Below are 20321 nucleotides of genomic sequence, written 5' to 3'. Positions count from 1 at the left end.
TCCATTATCAGAACGAATGCACTTGATTTTCCCATATGACGCCACCTCTGCAATAAATCTTTCAGTTGCTTGAGTTGTATCACTTTTGCTTTTCAGATTATATACAAATGTTGCACCTGAATAATCATCAACAAACGACAAAACATACTTAAACCCTTCTTTAGAGTTTGGCGTAATCGGACCAGCTAAATCCGTATGTACCAACTCTAATGCTGCCCTGGCCTTTTCATCTGGTTCTCGGTTCCTAGTTTGAGTAAACTTCCCTTGTATACAGGCTTCACATTGCATATTTTTGTTGATTTTACCCTTAATTTCCATTCCATCAACGACATTTTGCAGATTTTGAACATCCTCATAATTACAGTGTCCTAGAATTTCATGCCACGTTTGCATATCAAAACATCCATTACATTTCTCTTCAAACTCTTGCACAGTGTTTATAAAGAACAGTCTCTCGTGTTCATATATAGGGAATTTTGTTCCATCAACATGTTTAAGAAAACTGTCCCCGTGTTTGAAAACCACAGTGGCTCCGTTACTAGTAGCTGCTTTTACTGACAAAATGTCCTGTGGAAACGATGGAATGTAGAGTGCTTGTTTCAATGTGACCTTGTGACTGCGTCCTTTACTGTCAATCATACTTATCTCAGCATCTCCTCGCCGCTTTGCAGCTCCTCTGCTCCGCCTTCCGTCAGCCAACTCTACACAATGAGCCTCGGGTCGAAATGTGTCATCAAAAGTCTTAAAACTCTCGATCTTCGTAAAGATATGTGACGTCGCTCCCGTATCCACCAGTAGCTGGTTATTCAGCATCTCTTGGCCGCCGTCCGGGACCCTCTGGGGTTCGGAGCCCGTCCTGAACGCGTAGTCCTTCTCCACAACCCCTCTCGCTTCATCCCGTCTTAGCTTCCTTCTACAGGTCGCATCTTTGTGTGTACTACTCCGGCAAAAACTGCACCATACTCTGGATCGGCACGTTCTTGCAGTGTGTCCCTTTAGTCCACATTTAAAACACACAATCTCATTATTCTTTGATCTTCGGTCATCTGCTCGCCATGAAGTAGAATCCTGGTCTAATTGCACTTTTGTCCTCATTACGTTGTCATCAGTTACAGCCGCACGCATTCTCTCGGTTTCTTCATAACTTCTGAGTTTTACTTTAAACTCTGAAAATGTGATTTTTGCTTCGCTCTGTGTAACGTGCACAATCAGGGGTTTAAACGTCTCTGGTAGACCTCTCATTATCATTGCGATCAGAAGTCCATCAGTTAATGACTCACCCGCATTTTTTAACAATAATAATAATAATAATGGATACTTTATTGATCCCCATGGGGAAATTACTTGTTTTTCTCTGCATTTGACCCATTCACTCAGTGAAGCAGTGGGCAGCCCACTAAGCAGGCGCCCGGGGAGCAGTGTGTAGGGATGGTACCTTGCTCAGGGGTACCTCAGGGTAGCCGTTAAGTGGATTCGAACCGCCGACCTTCCGATCATGGGGCGACCACTTTACCTACTGAGCTATCCCTGCCTGCTGTGATAATTGCTTCTGCTCGGATAATATAGTCCGTCACACTTTCATTCTTTTCATTTGTGAGAGAAGTAAGTTCGGTGTACAGACTTATGATCCTTGGCTTGCCCACTCCTGCATAATGACCTCTCAAAATTTTTAGGGCTTTCCGTCCGTCATCAACTGCATCTCTCATAACTAACGATAAACTTTTGTCATCCAGAAATTGTATCAACTCTGCATATGCTTCTGCATTTTTGTCATCATCTTCACCATCGGCTTCTTCATCACCCTCAGCCTTTAAGATGACATCTTTCAAACCTTGTAGTCTGAGATGACCAAGGAACTTCGTTTCCCATATCTCATATTTCCTTTCATCTCCATCAAACTGCAAACGGGAATATCGACTGCCCGACTCTGCCGTGCGTCTGCTCATGATGCACAAAAACGCTTACTCACTCAATCGTGCCAAACTTTTAACACCTGCCGGTAACCTGCGGCTTTCCAGGAAACGCTGCCCTTCCTTTGGCAGTTACAGGATCTCTAGGATCTCTTTCCTGCTGCTCTGGGCCCATAACCTGTTAGCAGAGCTGCTCTGGGCAGCGTTATGGCACGATAATCTTAAGGGAGAATAAAAAGTCGACACACATATCTCATTCCTGACGGAGGACTCTACCACTACACTTCTCCAGTGCATTCACAGAGTCGTTGCATGGTAAGACCTGGATGGGATGTGGGCGGAGCCTTTTACCGTCATTTTATTACGGCGCAAAGTACAAACACCTGTGGACACACAATCCAACACTGTACAGTGAGTCCTGGGGACTGTACGGTTAAGCATTCAGATTTTACTGGGGCCACTTATGTTGGTTTTATCTGTTAGCTTTGAAAAAGGGGCTGGCGATGATGGTGAAGGGTGGAGTAGCATAAAGGGCTTTGACCCCATCCAGGGCCATTTTATCCACATTAGGTTGTAGTCCCAGCCTTCGGCGGAGGTGAGCAGCAGCTTGTTCCTGGTAGATCCTCTGAAAAGTGACTGTTCAGAGTTCTGCAGTGAGGCTGCAGAGCAGGCAGAGCTGACAATCAGACAGAGAGCAGAAAGCCAGGGGAGCAGCAAAGATTTAGACAGTGCTGTAGTTTTACCAACGATCCACTGTGCTCCAGTTTAATGTTTCCTGCTTTTGTAGTGACTTCCAGTAATATACAAGTATGACCAACACTCCAGGACGAAAGAGAAACTGTTTTGCACAGTGTTAGTGGATACACCCCGAATGAATGCATTTACTTTAAAAGGCATATCAGTCAGTACTTATCTGCTCATAATCACGTTTTAAATCTTTGCCATTGGATTGAGGAGCTATGACAGGGAAGGTATGTGTGTGCATGCTTGTGTGTGAAGAGCCTGGACGCTGACAGTTAAACTGCAGCAGGTCAAATGGACTGAACTGCCAAAGGGGATTTTTCCTTTGAAGCTTCTTGTAATCTTTGCATATTTAATTAATGGTTCTTTGACATTCTTGCCCTTTGGCAGCTGGGACACATTGACGTAGGGCAATTCTTTGAAGTGAGCTTGCCTGATGAATCCAGCCCATCAGCTCCACTGCACTTGTGGTTCTAGGATATTTAAAAGTAGAATGAAAGAGGGCCCAGCGGTTAAAGCTGGAGAAATCTCTGTGTGCAAGGCTGAAACTTGCACACAGAGACTCACACCTGTGAGTCTGTCATGGAAATGGGTTTCAGCTGGAACACAGCTCGCTCTGCCATCCACAGATCACACATGTGAACACGATGCAGACACTCTGCTGTCCTCTCTGGACCAACGCTCATTTAAAATGGACTGAGGCAAAGTGGGAAACTGTTCTGAGGTCAGCCAAAACGACATGTTTGGACTAAAGACGGGAGGAAGAGTCTGCTTTGTTACCAGCACTCAGCCTTCATTGAATCAGCAGCTGGCACATCTGGAGAGGCCATCAATGCAGGAAGGTGTATACAGGTTTAAGAGCAACAGAGGACGTATTTTTCAGGAGAGACCTGCATATTTCAGCAGGACAATACTAAACCACATACTGCAGCTATTCCAGCAGCACAGCTTCATAGAAGAGTGCAGGTGTTGAACTGCCTGCAGTCCAGACCTTTGACTAACCCGAAACATCTGATACATCATGAAATGAAAAATACGGCAAAGCAGTGAGAAACCGCTGTCAGGGAAGAAAGGGACAACAGTCCTCTCTCTAAAGCCCAGCAGCTGCTCTCCTCTGTTCCCAGATGTTTACTGGCTGCTGTTAAAAGAAGATGGGATGCCTCACAGTGGGAAACTATTTTTTATGAGTCATGTTGCTGCCATTAATACAGGGAGTGCAGAATTATTAGGCAAATGAGTATTTTGTCCACATCATCCTCTTCATGCATGTTGTCTTACTCCAAGCTGTATAGGCTCGAAAGCCTACTACCAATTAAGCATATTAGGTGATGTGCATCTCTGTAATGAGAAGGGGTGTGGTCTAATGACATCAACACCCTATATCAGGTGTGCATAATTATTAGGCAACGTCCTTTCCTTTGGCAAAATGGGTCAAAAGAAGGACTTGACAGGCTCAGAAAAGTCAAAAATAGTGAGATATCTTGCAGAGGGATGCAGCAGTCTCAAAATTGCAAAGCTTCTGAAGCGTGATCATCGAACAATCAAGCGTTTCATTCAAAATAGTCAACAGGGTCGCAAGAAGCGTGTGGAAAAACCAAGGCGCAAAATAACTGCCCATGAACTGAGAAAAGTCAAGCGTGCAGCTGCCAAGATGCCACTTGCCACCAGTTTGGCCATATTTCAGAGCTGCAACATCACTGGAGTGCCCAAAAGCACAAGGTGTGCAATACTCAGAGACATGGCCAAGGTAAGAAAGGCTGAAAGACGACCACCACTGAACAAGACACACAAGCTGAAACGTCAAGACTGGGCCAAGAAATATCTCAAGACTGTTTTTTCTAAGGTTTTATGGACTGATGAAATGAGAGTGAGTCTTGATGGGCCAGATGGATGGGCCCGTGGCTGGATTGGTAAAGGGCAGAGAGCTCCAGTCCGACTCAGACGCCAGCAAGGTGGAGGTGGAGTACTGGTTTGGGCTGGTATCATCAAAGATGAGCTTGTGGGGCCTTTTCGGGTTGAGGATGGAGTCAAGCTCAACTCCCAGTCCTACTGCCAGTTTCTGGAAGACACCTTCTTCAAGCAGTGGTACAGGAAGAAGTCTGCATCCTTCAAGAAAAACATGATTTTCATGCAGGACAATGCTCCATCACACGCGTCCAAGTACTCCACAGCGTGGCTGGCAAGAAAGGGTATAAAAGAAGAAAAACTAATGACATGGCCTCCTTGTTCACCTGATCTGAACCCCATTGAGAACCTGTGGTCCATCATCAAATGTGAGATTTACAAGGAGGGAAAACAGTACACCTCTCTGAACAGTGTCTGGGAGGCTGTGGTTGCTGCTGCACGCAATGTTGATGGTGAACAGATCAAAACACTGACAGGATCCATGGATGGCAGGCTTTTGAGTGTCCTTGCAAAGAAAGGTGGCTATATTGGTCGCTGATTTGTTTTTGTTTTGTTTTTGAATGTCAGAAATGTATATTTGTGAATGTGGAGATGTTATATTGGTGTCACTGGTAAAAATAAATAATTGAAATGGGTATATATTTGTTTTTTGTTAAGTTGCCTAATAATTATGCACAGTAATAGTCACCTGCACACACAGATATCCCCCTAAAATAGCTAAAACTAAAAACAAACTAAAAACTACTTCCACAAACATTCAGCTTTGATATTAATGAGTTTTTTGGGTTCATTGAGAACATGGTTGTTGTTCAATAATAACATTATTCCTCAAAAATACAACTTGCCTAATAATTCTGCACTCCCTGTATAGTGGGGTTGGGGTTGTAGGGGTTGCAACTCTGAATTGGATAAGTGGGAGAATGTGGACAGATGGAAGGAAACATTTTCATAGTATATTTAAGTATGTTCACAAATGATCAGAGTTACAATGAAAAATGGAGAACAAACAAAATCACCGAACTGCTGTGATTCATGAATTATTATTATTTTTGATTAAGAAGTGCTTCTGTGCTGTACTTTCACATTTGTATTAAACAATAGAGGATTTCTCAAACTAGATTATTATGTAAAACAAATTTTTAAAAGACAGTTTGCATTTTGTCAGCCTTTTCATCATCATCATCATCAGCAGCAGCACCACCAGCAGGAGCAGCATGCTTTGGTTTGGATCTGAGAAGAGAGGACAAAAATAAAAAGAATGTGTCAGATAGCAGGATGCAGCATCAGCTTTGTTACAAAATTAACAGTGAAATATTTGCACTTTAACAGGATTTATGTTCACTGTTTTATTGCTTCAGAATATCTCCACATTCCAATCACAAGTTCAGAGTTACCTTGGTGACTCTTATGTATGTCTTTCTTTTAGGCTGGAGTATTGTCATTTCTTTACTCTCTGAAAACCTTTATTTGACCCAAAATGTTACAGAAAGAGTACTGAGAGAAACTAAAAGGAGAGGTGTCTTGATGCTCGCTCAGTCATCCAGGTAAGTAAATCCCAGAAGGTTGATTCTGTTCATCTGGACTTTGTTTTCAGTCTCAGCTGACTGCAGGTTTCCCCAAACCCAACCTTACTATTGCTTGCTTAAAGGGGAATTCTTGGGTTTCCTTTGCTTTAAAGTTTTGACCTTAATATGTAAATTGTATTTATGTATTGATTTGGCAACAAGCACACTGATAGATGTATCCATGATTACATGATTATAGTACTTTACCTATTTGCTTTTCTCCTTAAACACCAAGTATAAGAAGTTCCCACTATAAAAATCAGAACCAGAAACCCAGCCACTGCTGATAAGCCAATGAAAGCCTGATGATGACGATTTACCTCATAATCTGCAGACAGACAGAAAAGCATGAATAGTTACGACGCAAAAGACAGAGAGACAAAGCTACACAAAGACACTCACACATATCTGAAAAGGTTGGTGCTCTTATCTGAGCAGAGAAGGCAGGATTAAGGGATTTGTTTGGGAATATAAAACTTCCCCCATTCTGTAGTAACAACAGTAATGACATTTATATTTACTGACTGGGAATGGCACTGCATCTGTGTTACACTGTGACACTCCATCTGTGAGGTGATAACAAAGTGATAATTATTATGTAGATTTAGATATCATCATCTACCTCAACTAAGAACAAGCTGCAGTGTGTTTTCTGTCATTTCAACTCAAAAATGTCAGTTGTCTTTTTATCAGTGGACATGATTTAAAGTTATCATCATCCCTTCACCTCAGGTTTCCACCATCTGGTTCCATTCAGACTCAATGACCCTAGCCTTTCTCAGAATGCTGTTGAAGAGCCCAAGCTGTGCGTTGAAGTGAGCCCGACTAGCTGGTGTCGCTCAACCTCACGCACTAGCTTAGGCTCTTTCTGCACCAGAGAGGTGATGTTCCATGTCCCAGTAGACTACCTCCATAGCTGCCAGGGCCTCTGCCCATGACTGCTGTCCAACACACATTGTAGGGGATAGCTCAGTAGGTAGAGTGGCGGCCCCATGATCGGAAGGTCGGGGGTTCGATTCCCCTGAACAGCTACCCTGAGGTACCCCTGAGCAAGGTACCGTCCCTACACACTGCTCCCCGGGCGCCCAATGGCTGCCCACTGCTTCACTGAGTGAATGGGTCAAATGCAGAGAGGGATTTTCCCCACGGGGACCAATAAAGTACACTTTCTCTTCTCTGTAGCTGCTCCCTACGGGGCCTCGTGCATTTGGTGAGCCTACAGGAGCGCAAGCCCATTTACCACAGTACGGTAGTGATTCATGGAGAATAAATTATCATTTAAAACTGTAAAAATTGCATTTGTATTTACTCTGGTTCTTTTTATTTAAAAAAATAAGAAATTTGGAAGAGAAAATACTTTTCACTGCTCTGTGTATTAGTCAGTTGCACTCAGTTATGTTAGCATGTAAATGGAGAGTCCTCTTCACACACTGAGGTTAGTTATGGAGTTCCACAGGGTTCAGTGCTAGGACCAATTCTGTTTACATTATACATGCTTCCCTTAGGCAGCATCATTAGAAGACATAGCATACATTTACACTGCTATGCAGATGACACCCAGCTCTATCTGTCCATGAAGCCAGATAACACACACCAATGAGTTAAACTGCAGGAATGTCTTAAAGACATAAAGACCTGGATGGCCGCTAACTTTCTGCTTCTTAATTCAGATCAAACTGAGGTTATTGTACTCGACCCTGAAAATCTTAGAAATATGGTATCTAACCAGATTCTTACTCTGGATGGCATTACCTTGGCCCCCAGTAACGCTGTGAGGAACCTTGGAGTCATTTTTGACCAGGACATGTCCTTCAACGCACATATTAAACAAATATGTAAGACTGCTTTCTTCCATTTGTGCAACATCTCTAAAATTAGAAATATCCTGTCTCAGAGTGACGCTGAAAAACTAGTTCATGCATTTATTACTTCCAGGCTGGACGACTGTAATTCATTATTATCAGGAAGTCCTAAGAACTCCCTGAAAAGACTTCAGTTAATCCAAAATGCTGCAGCAAGAGTCCTGACAGGGACTAGAAAGAGAGAGCAGATTTCTCCTGTTTTGGCTTCTTGTTAAATCCAGAACTCAAAATCCTGCTCCTCACATACAAGGTCTTAAATAATCAGGCCCCATCTTATCTTAATGACCTTGTAGTTGTCATGATTCGGCCGTGTGGCAGGCAGGATGAGGACCCAAATTGCAAACTCACAGACACGGGGGATAAACTCAAAATGCAGCTTTATTGCTGACAGGTGATAAACAATAACGATGATACAAAAGCAATGCAAAACTACACTAAACTGGGAAAAGCTAAAGTAACATATACCGGAAGACACGGGGAGAACCACACACGGCATGAGGGAGAACGCGACGCCGAACAGAGGGAGACTCAGACAGAAATACACAGAGGGTAAACGAGGAAAGTGGGCACACACGGGGAACACAGGTGACACTGATAATCATAACGAGACAGGGCGGGGTGAACTGAACATGACATGTACAGGCACAGAGGTTCAGACAGGAGGAGAGAGAGCACGGGGAAACACAGACATAACGGGCTGGGGAAACATGAAACAACCACAAAGGGAGACGAGGGCTCATAAATACATAGAGGGCACACAGGGGGGAGAGAGCACGGGGAGAACTTAGACATAATGGGCAGGGGGAACATGGAATAAAACATAAGGAGAGACGAGGGCTCACAGATACACAGAGGGGCACACAGGGGGTAAAAGCCACGAAGGGAAAACACTTAGGGAACAACACAACAGGGCAACTCAGAAAACATGGCCTAAATAAGGAACGAAATACAAAAATACAAGGAACTAAGAATACTGGGCCCACATGGCCCAGGACCATGACAGTAGTACCATATCACCCTATTAGAGCACTTCGCTCTCGCTCTGCAGGCCTACTTGTTGTTCCTAGAGTATTTAAAAGTAGAATGGGAGGCAGAGCCTTCAGTTTTCAGGCCCCTCTTCTGTGGAACCAGCTTCCAGTTTGGATTCAGGAGACAGACACTATCTCTACTTTCAAGATTAGACTTCAAACTTTCCTTTTTGCTAAAGCATATAGTTAGGGCTGGACCAGGTGACCCTGAATCCTCCCTTAGCTATGCTGCAATAGGTGTAGACTGCTGGGGATTCCCATGATGCACTGGGTGTTTCTTCTTCAGTCACCTTTCTCAATCACTATGTGTTTATACACCTGACTGCACTAAATTATTAGTGATTCTCTTCCACAGTGTGTCTTTGTCCTGTCTTCCTCACCTAACCTTAACGGGTCACAGCAGATAGCCCCGCCTGTCCCTGAGCCTGGTTCTGCTGGAGGTTTCTTCCTGTTAAAAGTTTTTCCTTCCCACTGTCGCCAAAGCACTTGCTCATACCCACATAGCAAAATTGGTATGGCCCACACAATGTACTTACACATGGCCCACATACCGCAAAGAATGATGGCCCTTTGGTGGCCCAGATCAGGTTTGCCAGATGTGGCCCACACATGGGCCAGCACAAGGCCAGTTGCAGACACACTGGTGGTCCTGTGTTGGCCCATGTGCGGATTACCTCTGGCAAACCCGATCTGGGCCACCAAAGGGCTGTCATTCTTTGCTGTATGTGGGCCATGTGTAAGTTGTGTGCAGCCATGAGCCAGTTGCAGACACACTGCTGGCCCAGAACAGTTTCAGCTCTGGCCCCAGATGTCAGCCTAATGTGTAGCTTAATCAAGCCATGTAATAACAACATGTGCTGGAACATAATAGTGCAAAAGCAACATGACTAAACTCTGTTCAGTGAATGGACTGATTCTTATATAGCACTTTTCTACTCTCCCAGATTACTCAAAGTACTCATTACACATTGACCCATTTTCTCTAAACTGGGTGCTTCCTAACTACATTCACACTATTGACATGCAGACTGGAGGAGCCAGGGATCAAACCACTAACCTTCCAATCAGTCGGTGACCTGCTCTACCTCCTGAGCTACAGCCACCCACTGGCAAACATGAGTAAACCCTCACTAGGTTTTGGATAAAGTGTACACTCATGAACCTGTCAAACCTGCATTTGAAACGTTGGCTACCATAGCAGTATAGTATTGCAACATGGCATTTGGGTCTTCTAACTAAAATGGGAAAATAGGAACATAAACAGTGCCATCATTGCCAGACCTGGCCCACATCTGGTTGACATACACTCTGCCATGACACCAGTCAGTCAGAAGTACCAGCTTGATGCCGGACTCAGGGAAGACCTGTTTTGTATGAGCCTGGGCCACATGCACCAAACGACAATCGAGCCAGATGTGGCATGCCATCACATAAACAGTGCCATCTACGCCAGGGCTGGCCCACATCTGGATGACATACGGCTTATCATGCCAGAAGTCAGCCAGCAGTGCCGGCTTGATACCAGATCCGGGCCAGACCTGCTTGATATGTGGGTAGAAGGGTCATATGATTGCTGTGGTTTTCTATGTTTTGATTTTTTTGTGTATTGTTGTAGAGTCCTTAAATTACATTAATAAAACAACTGTTGTTGTGATTTGGTGTAACGCTAAGTTATTAAAGGACTAGTTTATGTCAATGGATGAATTTACTGACTGACGCGCAGAAGAAATAGTTCTTTATGGAGCCTAGATGGTGTGAATGATGAGACCAAAAACTGCAATGTCTTGTACCAAAAATATATTGAATAAATAGGGGAAAGGGGAAATGGAACAAAATAATTAACACAACACACAACGTAAATGTCCACAATTAAATAATAAATCAATGCTGTGATTTTTCTGTGCAAGAGTCCTTTTGCTAAGAGTCCTTTTTTTTGGTCCTTTTCTTTTTAAAGTTCACTTTTAAGGTATTCCTCCTTAGGGTCCAGCTTCATACAATGGGAAATATGTCCGTAATCCAAAGACGGCTAAGTGGGGGAAAAGAGGGGAAAACAAAGAATGGTCCTACCGGCTCGCCACTTCAATATGAAGAAGATCAATTCAAAGGGGAAAAAAAACCTGACCGCTGAGTTTAAAGTTTAAAGATGAATTGAGGAGAGAAAACGCTTTGTTTTCCAATACCGCTCTAAATGCCATAAGCTCACAGCCACAGCAGGAGTCGAACCCGGAAGTATCCCTCCACAGCCGGTTTTCAGAGTTGCTGCGACGTGAAAGGAGCCAATCAGAAGAGGGACCTCAAATCAGCTGACGTGGGTCATGTGACAGGCAGTAGTTGATATGGGTTACAGCTTGTATAAGAATTTCTTATATTTATGTATTATTCATATTATGTTATTGTATAATGCCTTGGTGCCACTGGATTTTAGCATGTCTCACACTCATGCAGTTACACAAGACATCTACAGGAAGCGGTGCCTGAGGAAAGCGGGGAGGATCATCAAGGACTCCAGTCACCCCAGCCATAAACTGTTCAGACTGCTTCCATCAGGAAGGAGGTTCTGCAGCATCCGGTCCCGTACCAGCAGACTGAGAGACAGCTTCTTCCATCAGGCCATCAGACTGCTGAACACGTCATAGACACCTCAGCTTCACTACTGGAACTTTAACATTATGCACTCCATACTGTATATAAATGCCACTTGTTTTGCACATATTCAACTCTGTATATTTTATATATTTTATTATTATTATTATTATTATTTTATTTTATTTTTTTACTATTTAATTTGTAAAAATGTGTATACACACACACACACACACACACACACACACACACACACACACACACACACACACACACACACACACACACACACACGTAGGAAAATATTTAGTATACACATCCAGAAATGCATATACTATTATATATTGTACATATATTTATTAGTTTCAGGTTGGCCATTCTTGTATTTTGCTCGTTTGTGTTGTTGTGTTTGCACATCTCTGTTGCTTGTGGGGCTCGCACACAAGAATTTCACTCGCATGTGCTGTGCCAGTGTGCCTGCACATGTGATGTGACAATAAAAAGTGATTTGATTTGATTTGATTTGAGATGGTGGGAGTCTGGTAAGGAAGTTGGGGGGAAGCAGAACTCCACAGGAAGAATATTTTGTCTCTTTGAGGACTCTGGGAGGTAGCAAGGGAGTGTGAACCTTAAGGTGTGAAACAGCGGTGCACTGCCTTTTGTTCCTGAAGAAGGTTTTTTAACTGAGAGCCACGCTAGGCTCAGGGAGACTCTGCTGACCGTCTGCCCCGCGGTCATGCAGGCTCTCCACCAAGCTTGGTTTTCTGTTCTTTGTTTTGATTAAAGAATGTTAGCTGCCGCTCACCGTATGTATGCAGGCTTTATTTAATGGAAAACTTCCACAACATTCCATACAAATAAAATCTGTGCAAAAAGCAAGACTGAGAAAAAAGATATTTTTTAGCACCAAAAATGGTGTTTATGTATCCGAGGTGCTACTTATGTGTTTAGTTTGTACAAATAAAAGAAATACTCTACACCTAAAATCACCTACACCAACAAGCAGTCATAGCTAGGGATCGGGATTGGTCCCAGTAGTTTGATGCTGTGTAAGTCAGTCCAGTTACCATTTAAAAATGGGGCTTTATCTTTTATCTCTATAGCACAAAATTTGCCAGTGCTGTTGTTACCTTCTGTGTTTTTCTTGGGGAGCAGCATTTGCTTGGTATTGTCGAGGTGTCCATCATTGATCTCTGGGTTTATTCCTAGTAAATGGCACATGAGTGGGTACACATTAACAGTCTCAAAGGGCCCAACCACTAAATCCTTCTGGAAATCAGGCCCAACTGCCCTGAAGAAAGGCTTCATGTCCATCACTTGATTGTCAAAGCCATGCTCTCCTTTGTTGAACTGCACAGGGAAGAACTAGAAGTTGAGAGAAAACAGAGAAAACCACGAGTTGTGGAAAAGAGTAAGTATATGTAACTATACATTTGATCATTTTTGTTTCCCTGAGTTATGATTTGAAGTTTTACTCAGTAGGACCACATCATGCTGTGCAAAAGGGTAGTTGATGTTATCCTCAAGGTTTCAGAGATACTAAGAGCATGGCAGGAGTTTACCTCTTATTATCCACTAAGTCTTGGGTGATCTGACTAGGGACAGTGTTGGGTTGTAGCCACATGCTAAAGAGTCACATTTTCAGAAAGTAGATGGGCATGCATTCTCTCACCCCATTGATTACGTATCCTGGATCAGCAAAAAGGATGATGGGAAGGAGTCGAGCATGTTTACTATAGTGCAGCCACACTGGCATCTCTTCCTTTTTATACACATGAAGATGTGGGTGACTTCCTTTGAGGGCACTGTAGACCTTCTCAAGCATCCCATCCTTAGGAAGCAGCATCCCAACAGGTCCATAGTCCACCAGATGGAACTGGATATCACTGAAGTTGAAACCAGGAATCTTATAGAGGATGATCTCTTCAACCTGTGCACCCCGTAGAACAGTAGTCATCCCATGGTCAGCAGTGATAATAACGTTGAGTCGGTCAGTAAGGCCATGATTTTGGATTTTATCCCTGATGTAGCCCACAGTACGATCCACTTGTTGAACCATTTCCCGGCGTTCTGGGGAATCTGGTCCATATCGGTGCCCAGTCCCATCTGGTTCTCCAAAATACAAAGAGACAAAGTCCAGGTCCTGTTGGTGGAACCACTCTCCAATCACTTTGTCGATGTTCAGCCTCCACTCTGTTTCATTAGAATAATCATATAAACGTGGTTCCACTTCCCTCACCCTGACAGTCTCCCCTTTGTAGGTGGCTGCTGTGCCAGGGAAATGTAGAGATCCTGCTTTGAGACCCTGGAAGGAGATGTAGGAGACGAGGAAGGACATTAAACTACATTAAAACAAGGGAAACAGCTTCATGACACAGGAACTTTAAATCATTGAGGTACGGTACAGACAAATCTAAAGAACCTGTCTCTGTGCTGTTATCCAGATGGGTAAGCTGCCGTTGTCCCAGTATGAATCAACAAACTGAGTCATGTAGTACCCCTTCTTCTCCTGAGTAGTAGTGTTGAACCACATGTTATGGATTACTCCGTGATTCTCAACATAGCGTCCTGACAGACAGAAGAAAGAAACACTAATGAGGAGCGTTAAGAGAACGTAAGGGTAAATGTTAAAAGTCCTTCGGTAATATACCATATTTTTCGGACCATAAGGCACACCAGATTATAAGACGCATCAACCACTAACATCAAAATATGATCCTTTGTGTTTGTTCTCAGATTTATGTACAAACACTTCTGAAAGGATGGTCTTGCAGCAGATGTAGATCACGTTGGCTTCATCTTTTTAAAAGACTGTTTCTATTTGTGTTTGTTTGAATTCTGTTTCTATAAGTCAGTCTGCCACTGTGAGCAGGGATGACTGTGGCTCAGCTGAAGAAGCTCGTTGGAAATAAAGGTGCATCTACCATCACATCCACTACAGTGGACAGTTGGTCAGACCTGAGCTAAATCTACATCTCTTTGTACTAGCAGGAGGTTTGTTGTGTACCCGTGGTCCAGCCACTGCTCAATAGACACAGAGACTTTAGTAACATCTGAACAACAACCACAGTCGTATTTAGAAAAATGAAGCACAAATTATGAAAGGAAACATGTGCACAACTTTTACTCCTCAGTATCCAGGAGAAAGTATAAAGTACACTTCAAACCAATGGTGTGAATGTTATTAATGCACTAGATGAAACAAGTAGGGATAGTTTATAGTGAAACAACATTGCTTTAATAATACTGCGATATAACTAATATTTATTAGATTAATTCTTAATCAGACATCAGTGATGTCTGTATAAATCCAATGAATTCACAGTGATCTTTGCAGTCAGGCATATCTTATTATTTTTTATTGATAAAGCTGCACATAGCCTTCTAGTTCTTCTTCTTTATCCCAGCTGTCTTAGGGCGAGAGGCGGTGTACACCCTGGGCAGGTCACCAGCCTGTGGCAGGGCTAACACATAGAGACAGACAACCATTCACATCTATGGGCAATTTAGGGTTCCCAATTAACCTAACCTCACTAACTGCATGTCTTTGGACTTTGGGAGGAAGCCAGCGAGAGAACCCACATGAACAGTGCTAACCACCATGCAGCCCTAAGTGAATAACTAATATCTCTCTAATATCATTCTCTTTTTCAATTCAATTTATTTATAGTTTCAAATCACATCAAGAGTCGCCTCCACGCTGGATCTCAGCGCGCTTCATCAGACAGCTGCAGCTTAATGTTGGTCTAAACGAGGACTGGTTTATACCCGTTCATGGACAATTCTGTTTTTGTACCAGTAAGGTGCAACAACTTATCTAAGCTCTCTAGAATATAATATTATCCAGACGTTAAGACTTTTTAAATACCTGTGAGCAAAGTGAAGTGCGTGGGGTTGGTAATGGTGATGAAGGGCGGTGTGACGTATTGTGCCTTCACCCCATCCTTAGCCATCTTATCCAGGTTAGGGGTGTCCACATCTTGGTCATAGTTCCAGCGGAAACCATCAAAGGAGATGAGCAGCAGCTTGTTCCTGGTGGGCTGAGCTCTCCTAGTGTCCCGCATTGGGACAGCAGCACAGGAAAGGCTGCCTACGAGGCAGAAGGCAGTCAGGCAACACAGCAGCATCACAAAGGATCTCAGGCTACACTGAGCTGTGTCAGCATACCTGCTTCTCTACTCTCAGTATTGCTGTTTCCAGTGTTGACGCCTATGTTACTGCTGTTACATAAGTATCACATGTAATCTGATCTGACAAGATGCTCTCTCTTATCAACCCATAAAAAACTGAAATCTAAACTCATATCATTTGATCATGAGTTACAGGTTAATCCACTGTTATTGCCTTTCAATTACTTTATCTGGGAAGGAAGAACCCCTCAGATATCATGAATTGTTGGGAGATGAGGTCAAAGAGAAGACAGCAAAGAGAGATTTGTATCTTTCAAAATGCACACCAAGGTTGTATTTTTGATGTGAATTATGTTCAATTGTATTTTATTAACTTAATTGGTCTCAGCTAAATTGCCTCATTATTATATCACATCATAACAAAGAAGAAAGTTCATGTTCATGAGCACTACAACATCCCATAATAGAGATTGAAAATGTGACGTCAAACCACAAAGGATTGTAGGTACGAGTGGCAAGCGGTACTAGCGCACGCAGGCTTTCACATGAAAACAGTCACACAGCGATAAAAAGAAACACAAAGAAAGGCAAGAAGCTGTTGTATTATTAACTGCAATAGCCGGTCGCATCACAGCCACGGGAAGCCGACGGGTAAAGAGATTGGTATTTATCAGATTCCGTCGTGGAAGAGAAATTGTTCAAGTCATGTTTCCGAAGTAACAGAGCCACGGATGGCCTGGGTTGCAGCCATTCGAAGACGTCCCAAAACACTCCAGCTCACAGGTTAGTCTGCTCCAAGCATTTCCACAAAGGTCAGTCTTCTGTTGTAGTTATTATGTAATTTATCATAATTGTTGATGAAGGTTACAAATAAGTCTTATATTGATTTGAAGTGAATTCGTTGCTTTGCTGCTTTGTTCACTGTGGCTTTGCGGGCTAATGTTTGTTGTGTTTTGTAGGAAAACCAGCCTACAAAATGCAGGAATGTGATCCAGACTGGGCCCCTCTATCAACCTGGGCAGAGATGGGCAGTAACGCGTTACTTGTAACATGTTACTGTAATCCGATTACTTTTTTCAAGTAATGAGTAAAGTGAGGGATTACTATTGCAAAAAGGGTAATTAGATTACCGTTACTTTCCTGTAGGAACGCTGCGTTACTGCGTTACTAAAACCATGATTTTTTTTTTGCGAGAATGTCTCATGACAGTGACATAAGCGAGTGCGACGTTCGTGGCAACAGCTGTGTGCAGATCAACAATGGATCACATATCGAGTGAAAAAGTAAACTGGACCTGGGCTTGTTGCAGGGGTCTGAAGTTACTAAACATTTTGTGAGTGTATGCACTAAAACTTAGGATCATATAATAATAAATATGTGCATGATGAAAGTTGGGCAGCACGCTAACGTCCTTACTCCCCTCTGTATGCTCGTGTGGGTCTGACCCTTTCACTCCTTTGATTTTTTCCTCCTCTGTTTTTTGCCTTTTCGTCACGTATGTCTTTGTACGGAGCTGCCGTGCTCTCCGTCGTTTCGTACATAACTCTTTTTGGGGCAAAAAAAATTGCAGGTATGGATTAAGGTATGGTGTTCATCTGAACAATAGACTGGACTGGACTCATAACTCAGACGCCCTCTACAGGAAAGGGCAGAGCAGGCTGTACCTGCTGCGGAGACTCAGGTCGTTTGGAGTGGAGGGCCCACTCCTGAAGAAATTCTATGACTCTGTTGTGGCTTCTGCTATCTTTTATGGCGTGGTCTGCTGGGGCGGCAGCATCTCTGCTGGGGACAGGAAGAGACTGAACAGGGTGATCCGAAGGGCCAGCTCTGTTCTAGGATGCCCTCTGGACCCAGTGGAGGTGGTGAGTGACAGGAGAACGGCGGCTAAGCTGTCATCCCTGATGGACAACATCTCCCACCCCATGCAGCAGACTGTGACAGCACTGAGCAGCTCCTTCAGTGGGAGACTGCGGCACCCACGGTGTGGGACGGAGAGATTTCGCAGGTCTTTCCTCCCCACTGCTGTCAGACTCCATAATAAAGACTTTAACTGATCAAACACACACATCCATACATATGCAATAATACTAAGTGCAATAATCCTTTCTGTCATCGTTGTATTTTTACTCAGTTGTATATAGTATTTGTATTTGTATTCTATTTTTATCTTATTGTATATTTATTTTATTTTATTCTACTGTATATAGTATTTTATTCTATTCTGTACAGTTGTGTACTGTATTTATTCTTATTGTATTCTAATTTTTGCCTCATAACTTTTGCACTGTCCACTTCCTGCTGTGACAAAACAAATTTCCCACGTGTGGGACTAATAAAGGTTATCTTATCTTATCTTAAAACTGTAGAATTAATGATAACTGGTGCTGGAAATGCTAGCACTTGATGCAGTGTTTTGATTCTGCTGCCACTCGTAGCTACAATGCAATGCGCGAAAGTCACGTGGTCTGTCGATCTCTATAGGCCAACCACTCAGCCCACACAACCTCCCAGCAGGACCAGCAGGTGGCACCTGTGCTCTGTGGCAGGGGCAGACCTCTGTCACCCACAGTCTGTGTCCTCCTAACAAACACTGTGTACAGGTGAAGCCCAAAACCCCACCATGCCCCCACCACCACTCTCCCCCGTGACTATAGTATCATATGTCTATAAATTTGTTATTATAAGTACATCTCTGCATAACATTGCATCCATATTAACATTAACGAAAACAAAAGAAAAACGAAAGAAATATAGATTCAATTAAAACAAAGAATAACTTTATTAACATTTTTATTTTAGTCTGTAACAGAAAATATTTCATGTGCTTATAGTAGTACTGCAACTCTCTAAACTACTACAACACTTAAAGTAAATCAATTTGCCTGAAATAAAAAAAAAACTCATTTAAACTATAAACATCTTTTGACCGACTTGAACCGATTTTGATTCTGAAAAATAAAATTAGATTTAAATCGATCAGCAACATTAACTACTCAGTAGTCTCCCACCATAGTCACAGTGACGCCAAGCGCTGCAAATGCTTGGTCATATTTTCATCACTGGATTTAAATCTTACTGGTATTAATGGTAGAGACCAGCAGGGGCGGATCTACGGTGGTGGCATAGGGCAGTATGTGCCACCCTGGTCGATGCTTTGAGGAGGTCCAGCTACAGTTAACATTGGATATGTCATGATCCTGGGCCATGTTGGCCCAGTATTCTTAGTTCTCATGTGTCTTTGTATTCAGTTCCCTGTTTAGGCCATGTTTCCTGAGTTGCCCTGTTGTGTTGTTCCCTGAGTGCTTTCCCTTTGTGACTCTCACCCCCTGTGTGCCCCTCTGTGTATTCATGAGCCCTCGTCCCCTTTCGTGTTTATTCCGTGTCTCCCCTGCCCGTTATGTTGGTGTTCTACTCGTGCTCTCTCTCCTCCTGTCTGAACCTCTGTACTTCCTGTTTCACCTCTCCCGTCAGTGTTGTGTTCACTCCTGCCATGTCTCGTGATTATTATCAGTGTCACCTGTGTTCCCCATGTGCTCCCACTCCGCTTGTTAACCCTTGGTGTATTTATGTCTGCGTCTCCCTCAGTTCTGTGTCGCGTTCTCCCTCATGCTGCGTGGATTTCCCTGCCTTTTGAGTTCATCCCTTGAGTCCGTGAGTTTTTGCGATTGGGTCCTCATCCTGCCTGCCACGCAGCGAGCCATGACAGGATATGAATGATAAAACTGAATATATTGCATAACGTTACCTCTGGTAATCCCCGGCTGGTAAAAACCTCTGGAGAATCACCAGCCTGCTGCTCCAACATCAATGCTTTGCTCCTCCAACCTTTCCCAGCCCTCTGGTGCCCCCTGCTGCATATGAATGGTACCAGTCAAACCCTGGCTGCATTAGCAGCAGGTGTGTGTGCATTTGCATGTTTACAGGTTGAGTGTGTGTTGAGATGTTCTCCACACATTTCAGAGCTCCCAACACTTTTATTAGAAAACGACAGCATGCTGCCAGCATTTCTCCTGCTTTGGAAGCCATGAGAAGTTTAATGACTTGCAATTAAGACCCAGCTCGTTACATGATGATACTGAGGAGGAGAATGTGGATCAGAATTTAAAAGAGAAGAGTATGTACTGCTGATGTTTCTGCATATAGTCTTATGGCATTAATAAATGTGTTTATGTGTGTTATTAATCTATCATTTATGTGCATGTGTGTGTGTGCGTGCATGTGTGTGTGTGTGTGTGTGTGTGTGTGTGTGTGTGTGTGTGTGCTGCAGTGGATGTAGATAAGTCTTTTTAGAGCTGCAGGGGAATGGGCTGTGGTTGGCTGGCCTGACTGCTGCTCTGTGGAAAAGAATGACTTTTTAAATTACCCATACATCACTGTCAACACAGCGCAGGCTAGGGTGACAGTACTGCCAACACACACACACACACACACACACACACACACACACACACACACACACACACACAATCACACAGAGCACATAAACACACACACATGCACACAAACACGCACACACGCACACACACACACACAGAGCACATAAACACACACACACACACACACACACACACACACACACACACACACACACACACAC

General features: G+C 43.3%; 1 protein-coding gene across 1 annotated transcript; it reads right to left on the bottom strand.

Annotated features, from left to right (window-relative positions):
• Positions 1 to 2053: 2053 nt before the first annotated feature.
• Positions 2054 to 15658, bottom strand: LOC146662863 (ectonucleotide pyrophosphatase/phosphodiesterase family member 7-like). The gene is made up of 5 exons (XM_085417330.1): positions 15463 to 15658; positions 14017 to 14162; positions 13267 to 13899; positions 12725 to 12959; positions 2054 to 2130 (listed from the first exon to the last, which is right to left on the bottom strand). The coding sequence occupies exons 1-5, from the start codon at positions 15656 to 15658 to the stop codon at positions 2054 to 2056; spliced, it is 1287 nt and encodes a 428-aa protein (XP_085273456.1).
• Between the last annotated feature and the right edge of the window lie 4663 nt (positions 15659 to 20321).

Source organism: Rhamphochromis longiceps, linkage group LG8 (genome assembly GCF_057381845.1).
Source record: "Rhamphochromis longiceps isolate RC_006_pf linkage group LG8, R_longiceps_female_GT1.1, whole genome shotgun sequence".
NCBI lineage: Eukaryota > Metazoa > Chordata > Actinopteri > Cichliformes > Cichlidae > Rhamphochromis > Rhamphochromis longiceps.
Note: the sequence above shows the minus strand (reverse complement) of the source record. Positions and strands in the feature narration are given on the sequence as shown.